Raw genomic sequence first — 17,662 nt, 5'->3', positions numbered from 1 at the left:
ATGGCCTCCTCCCCAAGTCAGGATCTTACTGAGCCCAGAAAAGATTCAGATTGAAGTGATCAGTGGTAGTAGAGAGATCCCAGTTTGGGGGCCATGGTGGGCAGGGTATCAGAGGCGTATTAGCAGCTGCCAGGGCAGATGGGGATGTGGCTGTAATGAGCCCTCTGCTAGGAGTCACTCCATGCTAGGACCTGAAGTCCTTGCTCCTGTAGCCAGGCCAGATCCCCAGCCTCCTATATAAGTGTCCTTTATGCTGGGTGGCATGGTGGCATTTCCCCTTGAGAAACTGGAGCCCAGCCCCCCTAGGAAGGATCTCACCAAGATTATTGCTGGGGAAGGGAGAGGTCCCAGGAAAGAAAGTTTGGGGACTGTGCTTCCCTGACCACCTAATGATGGTGCACTCAGGACTGAAGATTGTACTAAGGCTGATGGGTTAGAAGGCACTTGGGAAGGAAGAATGAGAAAAGGTTATTTTCCAAGATTGGTGATACCTAGCAAGGGAATGGAAGTGGCAGCTACTCAGAAAGTGGCCTGGCATTCGAGCTGAGTAGGAACACAGCAGGAAGTGGAGGTCACCGGGCTACATAGGAAGTGGCAGGGGTCCACTGCTCACTGGAGGTAAGTAAGGAACAGGGACGACACTAAGCTGCAGCATGTGGTACACTCTGCCGAGGCTTATGCCCAGATTGAGGTGTCAGCCCCAGGGCCCTACTAGTGCCCTGTCATGGTGCTGGTGCCAGGAATTATTGGGGGGAGCATGAGAGCTGGTGGGGGCCCTCTTACAGTTTACCCACTTCCAAACTGCAGATCTCCTCACCACTGCCCAGTCTTCCTCCAGGAAAGGGTCTGCTTCTTTTGTTGACTTCGGGCATCCACGCTGCACAGACTTCCTCTAGCGAATACAGAGGGTTAGGGTCTTGGATTGGAAAAATGTGGACCCTCTCAGTTTTCCTCTCCCCACTGGATTGTTGTGAGCCTTAAAGGCTCCTACCATTAGAGGACGACCCCAACCAGAGCTTGGGGTTGATGGTAAACATACCAGGTTCCACGGAGCATTAGGGACACAGTGCTAGCTCCCTGTCTGACCTGGTATTTTCCTTGATCTGTGATCCACATAGGCCACATTGAGAGGCCCAGGTGACACCCACAGGCTGACAGCAGCAGCACTGGGCATAGAGGCTGGGACTGCTCCACCATCCCAGTTGTTACCTCTGTCTAGCAGGCTCTTCTTGAGTTTTTTTTTTCTTAGGAAAATGGAATGGAGAGCAGCCAGGATACCTGCTGTATTTCCCCCCAAATAAGACCTAACTGGAAAATAAATCCTAGCATGATTTTTGAGGATCCTCAAAATATAAGGCCTACCCCCAAAATAAGCCCCACTTAAGATCGTCAGCCAGATGGGTGCATTTAGAACCATGATGGCAAAGTTAGAGATTACCAAACTGCAGTCCAAAACTCACTCATTGCAGAGTGCCAACACTGCAATTAAGCCTAAATACAGTGCTGAGGTTTTGGGCAAACAAACACACAAAAAAAATCATGCATTAGCATCTTTTGTTTGAAAAGGAAAACAGACAAACTGTGCCATAGGTTTGCCACCACTGATTTAGTACATCCATTGCAATACATGACGAACATACCAAATTACAAAATAATATAAATATATAATTAAATATAAATATTGACATTAACACTTAGATGATAATATGAATTATGATGAAGCATTTGTAAATACCCAAGTGAGCCCCTTAGGATGAGTGGTAAATGTCTGTGTAAACAGATGAGCTTATTGCCAAATGACCAATTGGAGTACAGACATAGTGCATGAATAATGTGTGCACTTGATTATGAATAGATGTGGTTGTGTCTAATATGATCTTCATAATTCAGTACATTGTGTGTTGTCAGAGATGTACTTACTGCATTCATGTGAAAGATGTTTTTCTGAATTTTGTTTTCTGGTTTTTGTTTTGTTTTGTTTTGTTTTGGGGGGGTTTTTTGGTACCAGGGATTAAACTCACAACCTTGTGCTTGCTGGGCAGGCACTGTGCCGCTGAGCTATATCCCCATTCTCATTTTCTGAATTTTGGTGCCTGCAATTTTTCGTCACTTTTGTGTAGACCATCATTCTTAACTGTCACCATTTTTGTTGCCATTCCTGTCTCATAAGTCTTCATTTAAATGAAGCCTACCCTGAAACAGGTAGTGACTTGGGTGAAGAACTCCTGGGATGAAATCACTGATGGCTGTGTTGCTGGTGCACTCTGTGCAGACTACATGGACAAGAAGTGGTCATTTAAAAAGAGCTCTGCTGTTGGACATGAGATATCCAGACCAGTGGTTCTACAGGAAATGGAGTTGCAAGAAATTCAGGGTTTGGAGAGTTACGATATTCCAGAGGAAGGTGACGTAACCATATTTGAATAAATGTAGATTGTTGTTCTTGAAAAAAAAAAGACATCACCTGAAAATAAGCCCTATTGCCTCTTTTGGAACAAAAATTAATATTAGAACTGGTCTTATTTTTAGGGAAGTAAGGTGGTTAAGTTTTTGCCTTTGTCATTTCCTCAGCAGAGTCAAGCTGGGTAAGTCACTTTCTGTCTGGGCACCACAACTTCCTGTTGGTTTTTTTGAGACAAGATCCAGCTGGGATAGTTTGGGTTGGCCTTAAACTCACCATGTAGCCCAGGCTGACCTAAAACTTGCAGGGATCCTCCTATCTCATTCTCCAGAGTGCTGGGATTACAGTGTGTGTTACCACACCCAGTGCCAGAGTTTTTTGGTAACTTTGCCTCAAGGCCATTATGAGGCGGTTTACACCATAGAAGCACACAATGATTCTTTGACTTCACAGAAGAGTGCACCACCCAGATCAGCTCCCAGAGGGGGAGGGGTACAGCTGGCAGCCCTCTTTGTTCTGGGTAAGACCTTAGGAGCTGAGGGCTGGGAACTGGGGGAGCCTGAAGTCATAGTATTTGTGCTGTAGTCCCTTCGCCACCCCACAACGAAGGCTTTCTTCCTCTAGTCTCACCAACCCCATACAACCCGCAGAAGCATTTTTCAGTGCCATATGGGGAATTTTATTTGTAGACTCGCGAATTTCCCGTCCCATCATCCGTTGTATTCAGCTCATGGTGCCATCTCCACCTCTCCTCATGAGCTCCAGTCCCTGGTCACACAAACTGCGAGCAGAGACCTAGGTGTTAGGCGCTGACATCACCTCCAGAGGGCGCTATCCTTGGTTGAGAGCACCGGGCCAAGGGTGTCTGCTGCTAGTGGGGAAAGCTGCACCAATCCCCTTTCGTGAGACCTACTTTCATTATCTCCTACCTTTGTCCATCCATAGCTCGCTCATTCTCTTTCTCCCTCTCTCCCTCTCCCCTTCTTCCTCTCTCCCTCTACCTCCCTCTTCCTCCTCTCCTCCGTCTCCTCCCTCCCCCTCTCCCTTTCCCTCTCTCTCCCTGGCTCCCTAAATTCTTGTTCAGAGTAAATCTTTCTTACTTATGGAGAGTTGATTTAGTCTAGAGGGGTTGGAATGCAACAAAACTGAACTTGACCACTCCCCCTTTCCCACATTTAGAAATTCCTACACCTGCTTACTTAAATAAACCTGTAGTCAATATTCAGAGCCATAGCAGGTCCACCTTGGCCTCCACACAATTAGACACCTGCTTTGGTACCCTCACTTCCAGTGTCCCACCTTCCCCTGGGGTCCCTACTGCATCTCTCAGTGGCCTCAGCAACAGTCCTGCTGTGCTGATTGGTCAGTGGCTTCCCTGCCCTCTGGACACATAAGCCGAGAGTCTGCATCTCACCCTGGCCTAGCAGTGGCATTGTCATACCCACCTTGTATGAATGGTACATAGGAACCTCAAGTGATGCAGAGCAGAAGCGGGTGCAGGGGCGCTTGACCCAACGTAGCTTGGAGGCTCTGCACATGACCCTCGGCCCTGGGAGGTGGATTCGTGTAGGCAACCCCTCAAACCAAGCGTACTGGCCATTTTCATCCAGCTGCTTCATGTCCCCCATGGGAGTTTTGTTGCTGGGGGTCTTCAGAAAGACAACATTGGGGCACCTTGTGGGCGGTTGCTTTTTCCGGGCTGTAGGATTCAGGCCACGACCCCTTGATGTCCTTGGCATGTCAGGTTCAATCTGCTCTTCTCGCCTTGGTGCTGCAACAGGTGAAACTCCCACCATGTTGCTTACTCTTGGCTCCTCCTCACACTCACTGCACTTTGCTTCCTTAGGTTCCTTCGTGGACTTTCTCTTCTTGGATTCTAGGTTCTTCCCAAGGCCTGTAGCTTCTTGGAGCTCTTCATTATTTCGTCTTCCTTGATTGCAAACATTTTCCCCCCTGGTGGGAAAAGGAAAAACTGTTAGCAAAGGAGAACTTAGGCCCTAGACTAGTCCTGAAAGAGCTCATGGAGCCCATTAATGCTAAAGAGCCTGAGAAGAAACGTGTCTACTGACCAGAGGCCTACATTTGGTGGCAGGGAGTAGAATATGAAGGGGTGGACAGGGTGGGAAGGAAGGAATTAGGAATACACATTGTATGCATCTGTCACCAGGGAGGGTGCTCTCTTTCTGGACTTCAGTTGAAAGGATGGCCCAGTGATTTTTTAGATTGTATTACAAGGAAATTAGGGTCCTGAGGAGGTAGCTCACTTGCCCTGCATAGGGGAGAGGATGAGGGGAGGATACTTTCCACTCAGCAACAACAACAAAGTTGGAGCTTGTAGTCTAGGCTAACCTTGAACTCAATGTGTAGCGCACGGCCACCTTGAACTCGAAATTCTCCTGAGTGCAAGGATTATAGATATGTGATACTATGCCCATTTAAGCACAGTCTTTGGAGTCAGGCAAACTGAGGTTCAGATTCTGCTTCTGCCTCAATCTGGATTACAATAAGCAATTTAACCTCTCAGAGCCAGAGATAATTCTGTGTATGTAGAAGGATCATTGTGAAGAAGAAACTAAATGCAATACTTCTAAGGTGCTTAATACAGTATCTAGCACATTAACAGGTACCTAATAAATGTCAACATTCTTAATATGCTAATGTGATTTAGGAGGAAATTGAACTCAGGAAGAAATACTACTCCAACTTCAGAGGCCAGTATGCAGGTGAATCTCTGGATTGGGTCAGTGGGAGGATGATGATCTCTTATTACTCAGTGCCCCAGGTTGTGGTTAGCCCACAGTTGGGGGATTATGACCACTGCTAAGGTATAGCTCTGATATCAGATTGGCATGACTTTGAGTTGTTGCTGTGCCACTTAGCGGTTCACATAGCTGAACTAAGCCTTTAAGGCCCAGTCCCCATCAGTAAAATGGGCAAAATAAATACCTATCTACAGACCCTTTGTGAAAAATATAGTTTTTAAATTCCTTAGAACAATATCTTTTCCCAGTAGTGACAGCTGTGAAGGTCAAAGTGAGTTGAGCTCACCCAGAGGAGATACCAAGGATCTCAGGAAATCTGAGCACTGAATTCCAACACCTTCTGGCCAGGTTATGCAGTTCTTGGATCCGGCTGTTTGAGTTGTTGAGTAGCTTCAAGAGTGACAATTTTCTTAACACCTGCCAGGAGAAACCAGAAAAATAAAAGCTTCAGCTCTCCTGAGGAGGTTTCTCACTTTATTGTCTGTGGCTCAGCTCAGCTCAGCTCAGGCTGGGTGTGCTGACCCCTCTGGGTACCTCCACCTGGCAGCCAGAAGCATGGAGAATCATGCTCCCCTAAGCTGGGGTCAGAATGAGGCATCTCACCATTTTAAGTCTGTTCTGCTGATTTGTTTTGTAGACAGGCTGCCTTGTCTTGTCTTTAAATTTCTTATCTTCCATCTGAGAGATAGGAACAGAGAGGCAGAGGTTAGCACAGGAGGAAAATCCTTCTGAATGCCTCTGTGATGCCTCTTCGTTTGGCTGAGCATGGTTTGACCAGCCTTAGACTGGGAATTTTGTCACCTTGGTTTGGGGACAGGATGGAGGACCATTTAACCCTCCTGACTTTCTCCACCCTTCCTTTCCCTTTCCTTAGGTGTTCTAAGCTGAAACACCTCTGTTCTTGGTGTGGCTGGATTCTTTGTTCAGGTCCCTTCTAGGGGCTCATCCCAGGGTCTGTCCCAGAGTCTGACCTTGGAAGCCACTGTGTTCTTGGGCTTCTTTACTGATGGACACATGCTGGGGTTGTGAGGCCTCAAAGACTGAAGGAGCAAAACCGGACCTGGCACTGTGTGCACCCTGCCCCTCTCAGTCCAGCCAGCACTCAGGCTGAGCATCAGATGGTGGTGGGGAACTCCCAGTCAGGGACCTGTGACATCACTGAAATGTGTGACAGCAGCAGGGCTGGGTCTGCAGGGATTGTGTGTGGCACAAGGATGGAGGAGCAGAGCGAAACTTCCATCAGTGGACTAGAAGTGAAAGACAGCAGCCTCTCTGTGACCTAAGAAGATGGTGCCTTCTTTGAAATGAGAAAGCCAAGGTTCCTTTGATAATTTAAAGCTGGATGATGGTAGAACTGGAATCCTAACTGAAGTCTAGCAGTCAACTCACGAAACCAGGGATTCCCAAACTGCTCATATATTCAGTTGCATGAAATGTGCCTGCTACATGCCAGATATTTTCCTAAGTGCTGAACTGAAATAAAATTATTACTTTCAAGGAGCTTACATTCTAGTAGAGGAGAAAGAAAATGGTGTGTATGCTTGTTTATTCATTCTGTGAAACAAAATGTGTATTGTGTGTGTGTGTGTATGCACGCGCGCGTGCATACTGATAGAAATCTACAAATCACAACATTTTACTGATAGAAATCTACAAATCACAACATTCTATCTACCAATAATGGTGAAGCTTTTAGAGCTTTCAGTTACATAGACAGCTTGCTGCAACATACATGGCAGAGATTTACCACCACTGCTATATGCAATTTCTTACATATTCCATTAGCCAACTACTTTTGTTGAATTTTGCCTAACTTCTATCTATAGACAAATATGGTTGTAATGAATAAACAAATGCAGCACCGGCATGAATGTTGGTATTTTTATTTGCATGCCCCACCCGGTTCCTGGCTTCTGAAGGTGTATCTGCCAAAGCAATTCATCGCCCCAGTGCTCAGGCTTTAAACACAGCAGTGGCTACACAAGTGATTTTCCGTAGCCTATTTTGCTTGATCACTCTGTTACCAATTTGGGGGATCCCACAGATTGTTTACAGGGATTCTTTTCAGGTTTTTGGTGTCCTGAAGAAAGAACTGGGGGAAAAAAAAAAGAAATTTCCACACTTCTCAATAACACACATTCAGGTTGTTTTTATCTTTTTGTGGTTTTATTGGTATATGATAATAATTACATTCATCTTAGAGAATTGGTACATTCACATATTGCATCTTAATCATCTTTCCTCCTCGCCCCTAAATGCTCCCCTTCTCCTCACCCCTACATCCCCTCACATCTCCACCATCTACCGCCCTGTGTTTTATCATCTCTTATTTTGCTCTTTAAACTATTTATACTTTAGATTTTTCATATAAAAGAAGCCAAACGATATTTAGCTCTCTATATCTGATTTATTTCACTCAGCATTGTGTAATTTAGCATCTATTTTTCGCCAATTGTAAAGAATGCTGCTATGAACAGGAATATACAAATATCTCTTCTAGACACTGCTTTCAATTCTTTTGGGTTCTCAAAGTGGAATTGCTGGATCACATTGTAATTCTGTGTGTGTGTGTGTGTGTGTGTGTGTGTGTGTGTGTGTGTGTGTGTGTATGTGGCTGGGGACTGAACCTAGAGCCATCTATTTTTAATTCCATGAGGAATTGCCATCCGGTTTCCACACCGACTGTGCTATTTTATATTTCCACCAGCACTTCACAGAGGTTCCAGTTTCTCCACACCTTCCCCAACATGTTAGTTTTTCCCCAACAGTGGATGCAAGGTTCTATTCTTTTGTTTCCTCTTATAGTCTGTACCTTAGTTTTCTTACATTGAGATGTATTTCTTACATGAGATTGTATTTCTTACATTGAGATGTATACAAGTACATTTCACCCTTTTTTAGTGTATGATTTTATAAGTTTTGACAAGTGTATCCCATTATATAATCCCAGCAATCAATAGACAGAATGGCTTCACACCTGCCCTAACTCCTCTCAAGCTGTCTTTGTGTGGTCAACCTCAGTTCCCACTGCCAGTCTTGGCAATGACTGATGTGTTGTCAGTCCCGACAGCTTTTGTCATTTATGAAAAATCTTACAGGTAGAATCACGTGGTATGGAGCTTCTGGATCAGCATTTCTCTCATCTGCGATTCACATGTTAAGTGTTAATGATTTGTCTCTTCATTGTTGAGTAGTATTTCATTTAATAAATGTTTATTATTCAAAGATATCTGGGCTAGTTTCTGTGTTTTAGTGATTATGAATGAGAGTTACTAAACGCACTTGTGCCAAGTTTTTGTGGAAATACAGGTTTTTTGTTTTACTTAGGTACCTGCCTAGAAATGGGATTACCAGGTTGTATGGTAATTTTATGTTTAACTTCATAAGATACTGTCAAACAGCTTTCCTAGGGGGCTGTACTGTTTTCTATTCTCATTAGCAGAGTATGAGAGGTCTGGTTGCTCTGCCACCTTGGCAACAGTTAATTCTATAAGGTTTGTGAGGTTTTTTCCCTTGGCCATTCTAGAGATAGGTAGTTATATCTCGTCACAGTGTTAATTTGTATTTTCCCAATGACTAATAATATTGAACGTATTTTCACATACCCATTTGAAATCTGTGTTTTGTGATGAACTTTTGGCTCTTTCTACCATTTTAAAATTAGGCCATTTTAGACTGGGGGTTTAGCTCAGTGGTTTAAGCACTTGCTTGGTTAACTGCGAGGTCGTGAGTTCGATCCCTAGTACCAAAAAAAAATTAATAATAATAATTAGGTCACTTTTCATATTATTAAATACCTAAGAGAATTTTTGGGATCCTTTTATCAGACAAGTGACTTGTAACTATTTTCTACTAGTGTATGCTTTATGTTTTAGTTTTATTAACTGTTTCTTTAAAAATTCTCACTTTTTTGCAGTTTTTTTTTTCTTTTTTTGTCGTTTTGAGACAGGGTCTCACTATGCAGGTCAGGCTGGCCTTGAGCTCACTTTGTAGCCCAGGCTGGTCTTGAACTTGTAACGATCTTCCTGCCTCAGCCTCCCGAGTGCTGGGATTACAGGTATGAGCCACCACGCCCAGCTTTTTTTTGCAGTTTTTAAAACATTAAATCTGTTGGTACAATTTACGTGTACATAATGATCACAGTCATTATAGGAAATTTATATCTGTACATGACATATCTTGGTTCTTTCCCTGCTTCCCTTACCCTCCCTTCAACTCCTCTCCCCATTCTTATTTACAAAAGCTGTTTCTATTTTTTCCTTCAAAGATGTGAGTATTGATGAAGTCTATTTTATCTTTTTTTATGGACTGTGCTTTTGGTATCAAATTAAGAAATACTGGTCTCACATCAAATCACTAGGACTTACTCCTAGACATTTTGTGACTTTAGGTTTTTAAATTGGGTACAAGACTAATTTTTTTAAATAGTGCTGGAAATTGAATCCAAGGAGTGCTAAGCTATACCCGCCAGCCCTTTTAATTTTTATTTTGAGGTAGTGTCTAAATCTCCCAGGCTGACCTTGAATTTCTGCTCCTTCTGCCTGGGGAGCCCAAGAGTTGGGAGTACAGGCATGGCCACAACGCAGGCTGGAAGACTCGTGCCTGCTTGTGTGAAGTTTACTGGTGCAGCTTAGGTACACAGAGAGACCCCGGTCTTTAGTTATATGCTCCTCTCTCCCACCCCACCCCCTTCTCACGTCTGCTTGCCTTCCCCTTCACAAGGGTTGGCTTTCATTTTATCCTTTTCTCGCTTTTTCTTTCCCTTTCTTCCTTTCCCCTCTCTGTTCCCTATTTCCCTTTTCCTTTTGAACAATTTCTTCCTATTTCACAGTATCTACTGTATACTTACGATCATATTTACATTTTCAGTTTCTCACACCAGAGAGATAATGATTCAGTTCACTTATGAGTCTGGTCTCAAGGTCTATTTGGCTATAAATGTCTCAATTTTATCTTTCTTTATGGCTAAGTAATACTTTGATTTAGATTTTGTGAAAAGCATAAGTTGTGGATTAAGGTTTGTCTTTCACACATGGATATCCTTTTATTTAAAGGCCATCTTCCCTCCATTAAATACCTTTGCACTTTCCTCAAAAGTCAGCTGTTTCCTTATAGTAAATCTCTTTTTCAAAAGAGTTTTGGCTATTGCACTTCATTTGCCTATAACCCCAGGATTTGGGAGGCTGAGGCAGGAGGATCACTGTGAGTTTGATGCCAACTTGGGCTCCATAGTGAGTTCAAGGTCAGCCTGAACTACATTGTAAGCCCCTATCTCAAAAAAACAAAAACAAAGCAAAACAACAACAACAAGAAGAAAATGCTTTTGTATTTTAAAAATCAGTTTGGTTGCCACAGAAAATCCTAGTACAATTTTTACTGTGCCCAGAGGACTGTGTTCTGAGTCATCCCTTCCTTTATGTGTGTGTGTATTTGCAGTTTAATAGTTCTCGTGGTCTGCATCCCACTAGTAGAACTTTGGAGTTCAAAGGCTTTTTGCTACTTTTTTAAAATTATTTTTTAAAATCTGAAGTGATTATAGATTCAAAGGAAGTTGCAACAACAGTACAGAAAGGTTTCAGGTACCTTCACCCAGTTTCTTCCAACTGTGACGCCTTACAAAGCTACAGTACAATATCAGAATAGGAAACTGACATTAATAGAGTACAAAGTCCTTATTCAGATATTACCAGCATTAGATACACTCATTTGTGAATGTGTCTCATAACCAGGAAGATTTCTGTCGTCGTTCCTCCTCCTTTCCCTCAGCTCATCCCTCACCCCCAGAAACCACTAATTTTTTTGTCCATCTCTATAATTTATTTCAAGAATATTATGTGAATAGAATCATGTAGTGTTTGCTTTTTTCATTCAGTATAATGCTCTTGAGATCCAAATTGTTGTGTGTATCAATAGTTTGCTTCATTTTTAAAATTTAAAAAATAATTACAATCATAGAAAGTTTCAAAAACATCCGTGAGTGCCCTTCATTCATTTTCCTTCAGTGTGACACCTTGCATAGCTATAGTTCTGTATCTAAACCATATGTTGGTTCATGTAGCCACCACCACACACTAGGTACAGGACTGTCCCATTATTACAAGGCTCCAGCCACACCCACCCCTTCTTCTCTCACTCCTAATCCATGGCAACCCCACTGCATATCTATAATTTTGTCACTTTAAAAATATCATATCAGGCTGGTGATATAGCTCAGTGGCACAGCACCTGCCTGGCAAGCACAAGGTCCTGAGTTGGATTCCCGATACCGACCCCCCAAAAATTATGTAAGTAGAATCCATTAAATCAGGATAATGCCCTTTATATTCATCCATGTTCTTGAGTATATCAATAATTTGTTCCCCTTTGCCAAGCAGAATTTCAGGGTGTAGATGTACCATAGTTTGACAGTTTCAAATTTAGGAGTATTACAAATAAAGCTGCTAAGGACATGTACGCAAAATTTTTTTCTAATGTTTTTTTGAGACAGGGTTTTGCTATGTAGTCAGGCTGACCTTGAATTGAGGCTGGCCTCAAACTCTCGGTGATCTCCTGCCTCACCCTTCCAGATGCTGGGACTACAGGCATGAGCCACCATGCCTGGCTGACACACAAGTTTTCATGTCGATGTAGTTTTCAGTATTGTGGAATAAGTGCCCAGGAGTGTGATAAGTGTGTTTAGCTTTCTAAGAAGCTACCAAACTATTTTCTAGAGTAACTGAATCATTTTACATTCCCACAAGCAATATATGGACAACACAGTTCCTCTATATCCTAATTATTTTTGGAATGGCCACTTTTATTTTAGCCAATAAGTGTGCAGTGATATCTAATATGTTATTAATTGCTATTTAACTTTCTATTCGGTATCTACTGGTGTTGAACATATCTTTTTTTTTTTTTTTTTTTTTTTGCTATCTCTACATCCTGTTCAGTAAAATATTTGTCATGTTTTGCCTGTTTTTCGGTTGGAGTTTTTGTTTGCTTGCTTTTTTACCTTTGAGTTTTGAGAGTTTCAGAAATGAGACCTTTAAAAGATATATAATAGACAAATTTGTCTTCTCAAATTCATGTATCTTTCATTTCTTTTTCTGCCTTATTGTGCTGCCCAGGACTGCCAGGACTCTGTTGAATAAAGTCGTAGGCATAGACAGTTTTGCCTTGTTCTTGATCTTATGATCATAAGAATGATGTTACCCATACATTCTTTTTCCCTTTTCTTTTCTTTTTTTGAAAGAGAATCTTGCTCTTATTCCAGGCCAGCTTTGAACTCACTATGCAGCCCAGACTGGCCTTGAAGTCCTGACCCTTCCACCTCAGCCTCTGAGTCCTGGATTATAGGCATGTGGCACAATGCCCAACTGTCACAGATGTTTTTGTGTTTATCAAGTTCAAAGTTATCTTCTGTTCCTAGTTTGAGTTTTTATCCTGAATTGAATTTTAGCCTAATGCTTTTCTATTGGTGACATAAGTTGATTTTTTAATATTGAACCATGTTTGTATCACTGAATAACTGCACTTAGTATTGGGGTATAATTTGCTTTATATATTCTGGATTTAATTTGCTAATACAATAGTTCCCCCTTCACCTTTGGTTTCACTTTCTTTTCTTTTTTCTTTTTGCTTTTTCCTTTGTTTTTGTTTTTGTTTTGAGACAGGGTCTCACTACATAGCCCAGGCTGGCCTTGAACTCACTGTGTAGCCCAGAATGACCTTGAACTCCTGATGATCTTCTTGCCTCAGCCTCGCAAGTGTTGGGATTACAGGCACGCGCCATCATATCCAGCTGATTTCATTTTCTGTGTGTCAGTTATTCCTGACCAACCATGTTCCAAAAATGTGAAATGGAAAATTCCAAAATAAATAATTCATAGGCTTTTAATTGTCCACCATTCTGAGTAGCATGAAGTCTTGCACTGTCTTTGCCCATCCCGCCCAGGCTGTGAATCATCCTTTTGTCCCGCGCAGTCACTCTGTATGTGATGCCCTCCCTTCGTCACTTAGGAGCTGTCTCCGTTAACAAATCAACTGTCATGGCATTGCTTGTGTTCAAGTAACCCTTACTTCATTAAGGGTTGAGACACTAGCCATTCAGTATGCCAAAGAGCTTGTACTTTTGTTAAGTAAAAAGGTAAAAGTGCAATAAGATATTTTGAGAGATTATAGTCACACCTTTTGCTGCAGTATATTGTTATAAATCTTATATTTTATTAGTTATGATTCATATCATTGTATCTACTGATTAAACTTTATATAGGTATGAATATATCATAAAAATATAGTATAGATAGGATTCAGGACTATCTTTGATTTCAGGCATTCATTGGGGGTCTTGGAACATACTCCCCCACACAGAGAGAAGTATTTTATTAAAAATGTTTAAGACAGGGCCTCAATCTGCAATCTGGGCTGGCTGTGAACTCTCTATGTCTTCCAGGGTGGCCTTGAACTCACAGCAGTCTTTCTGCCTTAGCCTCTCAAGTGTAGGGATTACAGGCCTGCACCACCATACCTGGCTCAGTGTTTTGGTTTGGTTTTGTTTTTGCTTTTTTGGGACAGGGCCTCACTATATAGTTCAGGCTGGCTTTAAACTTGCAGTGATTCTCCTGCCTTAGCCTTCCCAATGCTGGGATTAAAATTAGTATTAGAAACAAGACCAACTCTATGTTGTCTAAAAATCAATTTAAATATAGAGATACAGATACTTTAAAGGAGTGGAGAAAGATACATCATGCTGATACTAACCATAACAAATCTGAAGTGGCTACCTTAGTTTCAGACACAGATTTCAAAACAACAAACATCAGAGATAGAGTGAAGCATCAAATAATAATAGAGGAAGTGGGAATGGTGGTGCACGCCTATAATCCCAGCATTTGGGAGGCTGAAGCAGGAGGATAGCTGGGAGTTCAAAGCCAGCCTGGTATCCATAGTGAGACTCTGTCTCAAAAAAAAAAAAAAAAAAAAAAAGAATATAAATAATAATAGAGGAGTCCAGTAAATATACCAACTCCTCATGATACATGTTGTTGTTGTTATTATTATTAGGGTCTAGCATTGTAGTTCAGGCTGGCCTCACTATATGGCGCAGGCTGGTCTTGGCTTTGTGGTGATACTCCTGCCTCAGCCTCATGAGTGCTGGAATTATAGGTGTGCACCACTATACCCAGCACATGTACTCCTACACTACAAACATGTACTAATAAAAGTTTTTTAAAAAACAAAACATACAAAAAAAAGATTCCATTCTGCAATTAGACATACCAATTATTTACATATATACCACTAAAAATAGAGTGCTAAAATTGGTCAGGCAAAAACTAGTAAACTCCCAGGTGAAACAGATAAATCCTACTATAGTTGAAGACTTCAGTGATCCTGTTTCAATAATTGGTAAGTCAAGAGGCAGAAAATTAGATATATTTGACCTGAATACCACCATCAATCAATTTGATCTAACTAGTATTTATAGACTACTTCATCAAATGACATCAGAATACATATTTTTATCAAGTTTAGATAATGAAACATGGAAGACAGGACAAATTTTGGGCCATAGAATACACCTAAAAAGGCACATATGATGGTGCATGCCTGTTATCCTAGCACTCAGGAGGCTGAAATAAGAGGAAAATGAGTTTGAGGTTTACCTGGGCTACACAGCAAGACCCTGTGTCAAAACAAAACAAAACAAAACACACCTGGAAAAATATAAGAGCACAGAAATCATACAAAGTATGCCTTCAAGTCCACAATGGAATTGAATAAGAAATCAATAATGGAAATCTGGAAAATCCCAAGATACTTGCCGATAAAACATGACAACACTGAGTAACACATGGATCAAAGCAGAAATCTCAAGAGAAACTTAAAAATATTTTGAATTAAATGAAAAGTGAATATCACAACAGCCGAGTTGGTCTCCCTGGCCCCTGCAGCAGGTGGTGCAGTGGGTCCAGATGCACACAGTGGTTTTGCGATGTACCTCAGGCCCCAGGCCCAGCACCTCTCTTAGCAGGCAAGCACTCAGCAAGCCTTATCTCATCTCTAAAAACTGTCTGTTGTATTAACAATGGTGAGCAGGGACTCCAGTGAACCAGGCCTTGGGATTATGACATACTCAGTGCAGTACAATGAACACAAAACACCTAGCGAGACTGCCTCCCAGCATTTATTATTATATGATTTATTATTTTTATTTTTGGTTTTTTGAGACAGGGTCTCACTATGTAGCTCAAAATGGCCTCAAATTCATGACAGTCCTCCTGTTTTAGCCTCCCTAATGCTGGGATTACAGGTATGCATGATCATGCCTGGCTATTAAAGTAATTAATTTTTTGTAATAAATTACATTGTATATATTTAAGGTATACAGCCTGATGTCATAGATACACGTAGACAGCAATTAATGTGTCCATGACTGTGATCTCACATAGTCCCCCATGCCAACATTTTTATGGCGCTATAGTATCTCCCATATTAACTTGTTATTTATACCTCTGTTTTTCTCCTACTGCCATACTGGGGATTGAACTTGACTATGATTGATCTATAACCCAAACCCTTTAGAAAAAAAATTTTTTTTTGAGACAGGATCTCACTACCTAGTTCAAGCTATCCTTGAACTCACTGTGTGGTTCAGGCTGGCCTCAAACTTGCACAGTTCTCCTGCCTTAGCCTCCCGAGTGCTGGGACTGCAGGACAGGACCCACCACGCCTGTTTTTTTCTTTTTCTTTTCTTTCTTTCTTTTGGACAAGATCTCACTAAGTTTCCCCTACTGACCTTGAACTTGTGATCTTCCTGCCTCGATCTTCCAAACTGGGATTACAGTCATGTACCACCACTGGCTACTTATACCTCATTTTAGAAAAAATTCTGGTACCTCCCCTTAAGGGTCCTCTTGCAGCTGTCACAGGTAAGTGTGTATCTTCTGCCATCTCAAAATACCCCCAGTTGGTATACTGTTTATCTCAAGCTGAAGCTGCCATAAACTAAAAACTCTTCTGCCATTTGTGGCTGCTCATATAATATCTAGTTGCTAGCTACTTGGGTTTGTGTAAATAACAAAGAATTTAAAACTCTTGAGAAAGTCAACGCTCAAAACTTTACTAATCTGAGACCTGCACTGGAGGCCTTAAAGAAGGCAGTGGAGCCTAAGGAATGCCTTCTTGTATTAATCTCTGAGTAATGCTAAACCGTTAATCTCATAGAAAACTAGAATGTTTGCTTAAAGATAAGAAAAACAGGATTGGGCACCTGAATTTATACATCCCCAGGAGGCGACCACCTGTATGCAGCTGCAGCCATAAAGCTTGACTCAAGAGACCATTAATGATCCTGCCTTAAGGAGTGACTTGCCTGTCCACGCTTGTGAAAAACACTTGTTTGAGGTATAAATATGAAAAAACACAACTGTAAATTGAGTTGTTTGGACTCAGTAGCTGGTTACAGAATTAAACTTGATTCTCTTTCAAGAAAAAAATGTTTTAGTGGTTGTCCTTGAAAATTTATAACATACAACTTTACTTTTTATAACCCATATCTTTAAACAAAGTTTATCTCCAAGTAATATTATCCACATTTTTCTTTTTTTCATAGTTTAGGCAAGTGCTGTACCACTGAGCTACATCCTCAGCACTTACACCACACGAGGCTTCCTTTAACAGCGTATTTCTAAATTCTCCATCCTGTTATTTTTATATTGTTGTTGTCAGACATTTTACTTTTACAGTATTTGTTTTCTATAAACCCACAATGCCTTGTTACTCTTTTGCCTTGGATGAGTAAATTATCTTTTAAGGTGAGAAAAAATGAGAAAACGCTATCTCATATTTACCACTATTCTGTTCATTTCTTTATTTAGATCCAAATTTCTCTCATACTGCTGCCCAGAGAACTTCGTTTGCCATTTCTTGTAGGGCTGTTCTGCTAGTAATGAATTTTCTCAATTGTTTATCTGGAAAAGTGTTTATATATCTTAACGTTTGACAGATATTCTCACTATAAGTTTCTGGGTTGGTAGTAACTTCCATCATTTTAAGGAGATCACTCTGATATGTCTTGGTCATAGAAAAAAAATTTTTTATCTTTTTGAGACAGGGTCTTACTTACTATGCAGTCCAAGCTGATCTTAAGTTCACTTCGTAGCCAGGGTGGTCTCAAACTTGCCATGACCCTCTGGCCTCAGTCTCCCGAGTGCTGGGAATATAGGCATGCACCACCATACCTGGCTTGGTCATAGAATTTCTAATGAGAAATCTATAATTTCTACCTTTGTTCTTTTGGAGATAGTGTGTCTTTTTCCATTAGATGTGTTTAAGGTTTTCTATCTTTGGTTTTCAACATTTTGAGTATAATGTATCAGGTTGTATTTTTCATGTGCTTATATGTTATGTCTCTATGACTTGTTATTTAATATTTTTGGATTGTGTTTCCTAGCTCTGTGGTTTGATATCTTTCATTATTTTTGGAAAATTATTGGATGTTTTATCTACATATAAC

At 41.2% G+C, this 17,662-nt stretch overlaps 2 protein-coding genes across 3 annotated transcripts in view; one reads left to right on the top strand and one right to left on the bottom strand.

Annotated features, from left to right (window-relative positions):
• Sys1 (SYS1 golgi trafficking protein) overlaps positions 1-17,662 on the top strand; it is a 33,806-nt gene that overhangs the window by 9,689 nt on the left and 6,455 nt on the right. Inside the window, exon 4 of one of the 2 annotated variants that reach the window (XM_063248271.1) lies at positions 12,819-14,133. The exons of the other annotated variant lie outside the window; for it this stretch is intronic. Coding sequence (XP_063104341.1) covers positions 12,819-12,849 — 31 coding nt within the window. The 3' untranslated portion in view covers positions 12,850-14,133. Of the gene's footprint in view, positions 1-12,818; positions 14,134-17,662 lie in introns of those variants that run through there. 2 annotated transcript variants of the gene reach the window in all.
• Tp53tg5 (TP53 target 5) lies at positions 2,748-6,379 on the bottom strand. The gene is made up of 5 exons (XM_063248269.1): positions 6,135-6,379; positions 5,767-5,841; positions 5,450-5,580; positions 3,847-4,354; positions 2,748-3,182 (listed from the first exon to the last, which is right to left on the bottom strand). The coding sequence occupies exons 1-5, from the start codon at positions 6,276-6,278 to the stop codon at positions 3,174-3,176; spliced, it is 867 nt and encodes a 288-aa protein (XP_063104339.1). The 5' UTR covers positions 6,279-6,379; the 3' UTR covers positions 2,748-3,173.

The sequence above is a fragment of the Cavia porcellus genome, unplaced genomic scaffold, assembly GCF_034190915.1.
Source record: "Cavia porcellus strain 051 isolate PalLab524CR breed Dunkin Hartley unplaced genomic scaffold, mCavPor4.1 scaffold_5, whole genome shotgun sequence".
Taxonomy (NCBI): domain Eukaryota; kingdom Metazoa; phylum Chordata; class Mammalia; order Rodentia; family Caviidae; genus Cavia; species Cavia porcellus.
This window is presented reverse-complemented; position numbering and strand designations above follow the sequence as displayed.

What these genes read in the sequence shown, in the direction of transcription:
- Tp53tg5 (XM_063248269.1), bottom strand. Translation starts at nt 6,278, where the DNA reads ATGCTCAGCCTGAGTGCTGGCTGGACTGAGAGGGGCAGGGTGCACACA. An exon ending in AGAACACAGTGGCTTCCAAG is followed by an intron (nt 5,842 to 6,134) that starts GTCAGACTCTGG and finishes CCTATCTCTCAG; the next exon opens with ATGGAAGATAAGAAATTTAA. An exon ending in AGCAGAACAGACTTAAAATG is followed by an intron (nt 5,581 to 5,766) that starts GTGAGATGCCTC and finishes TTCTCCTGGCAG; the next exon opens with GTGTTAAGAAAATTGTCACT.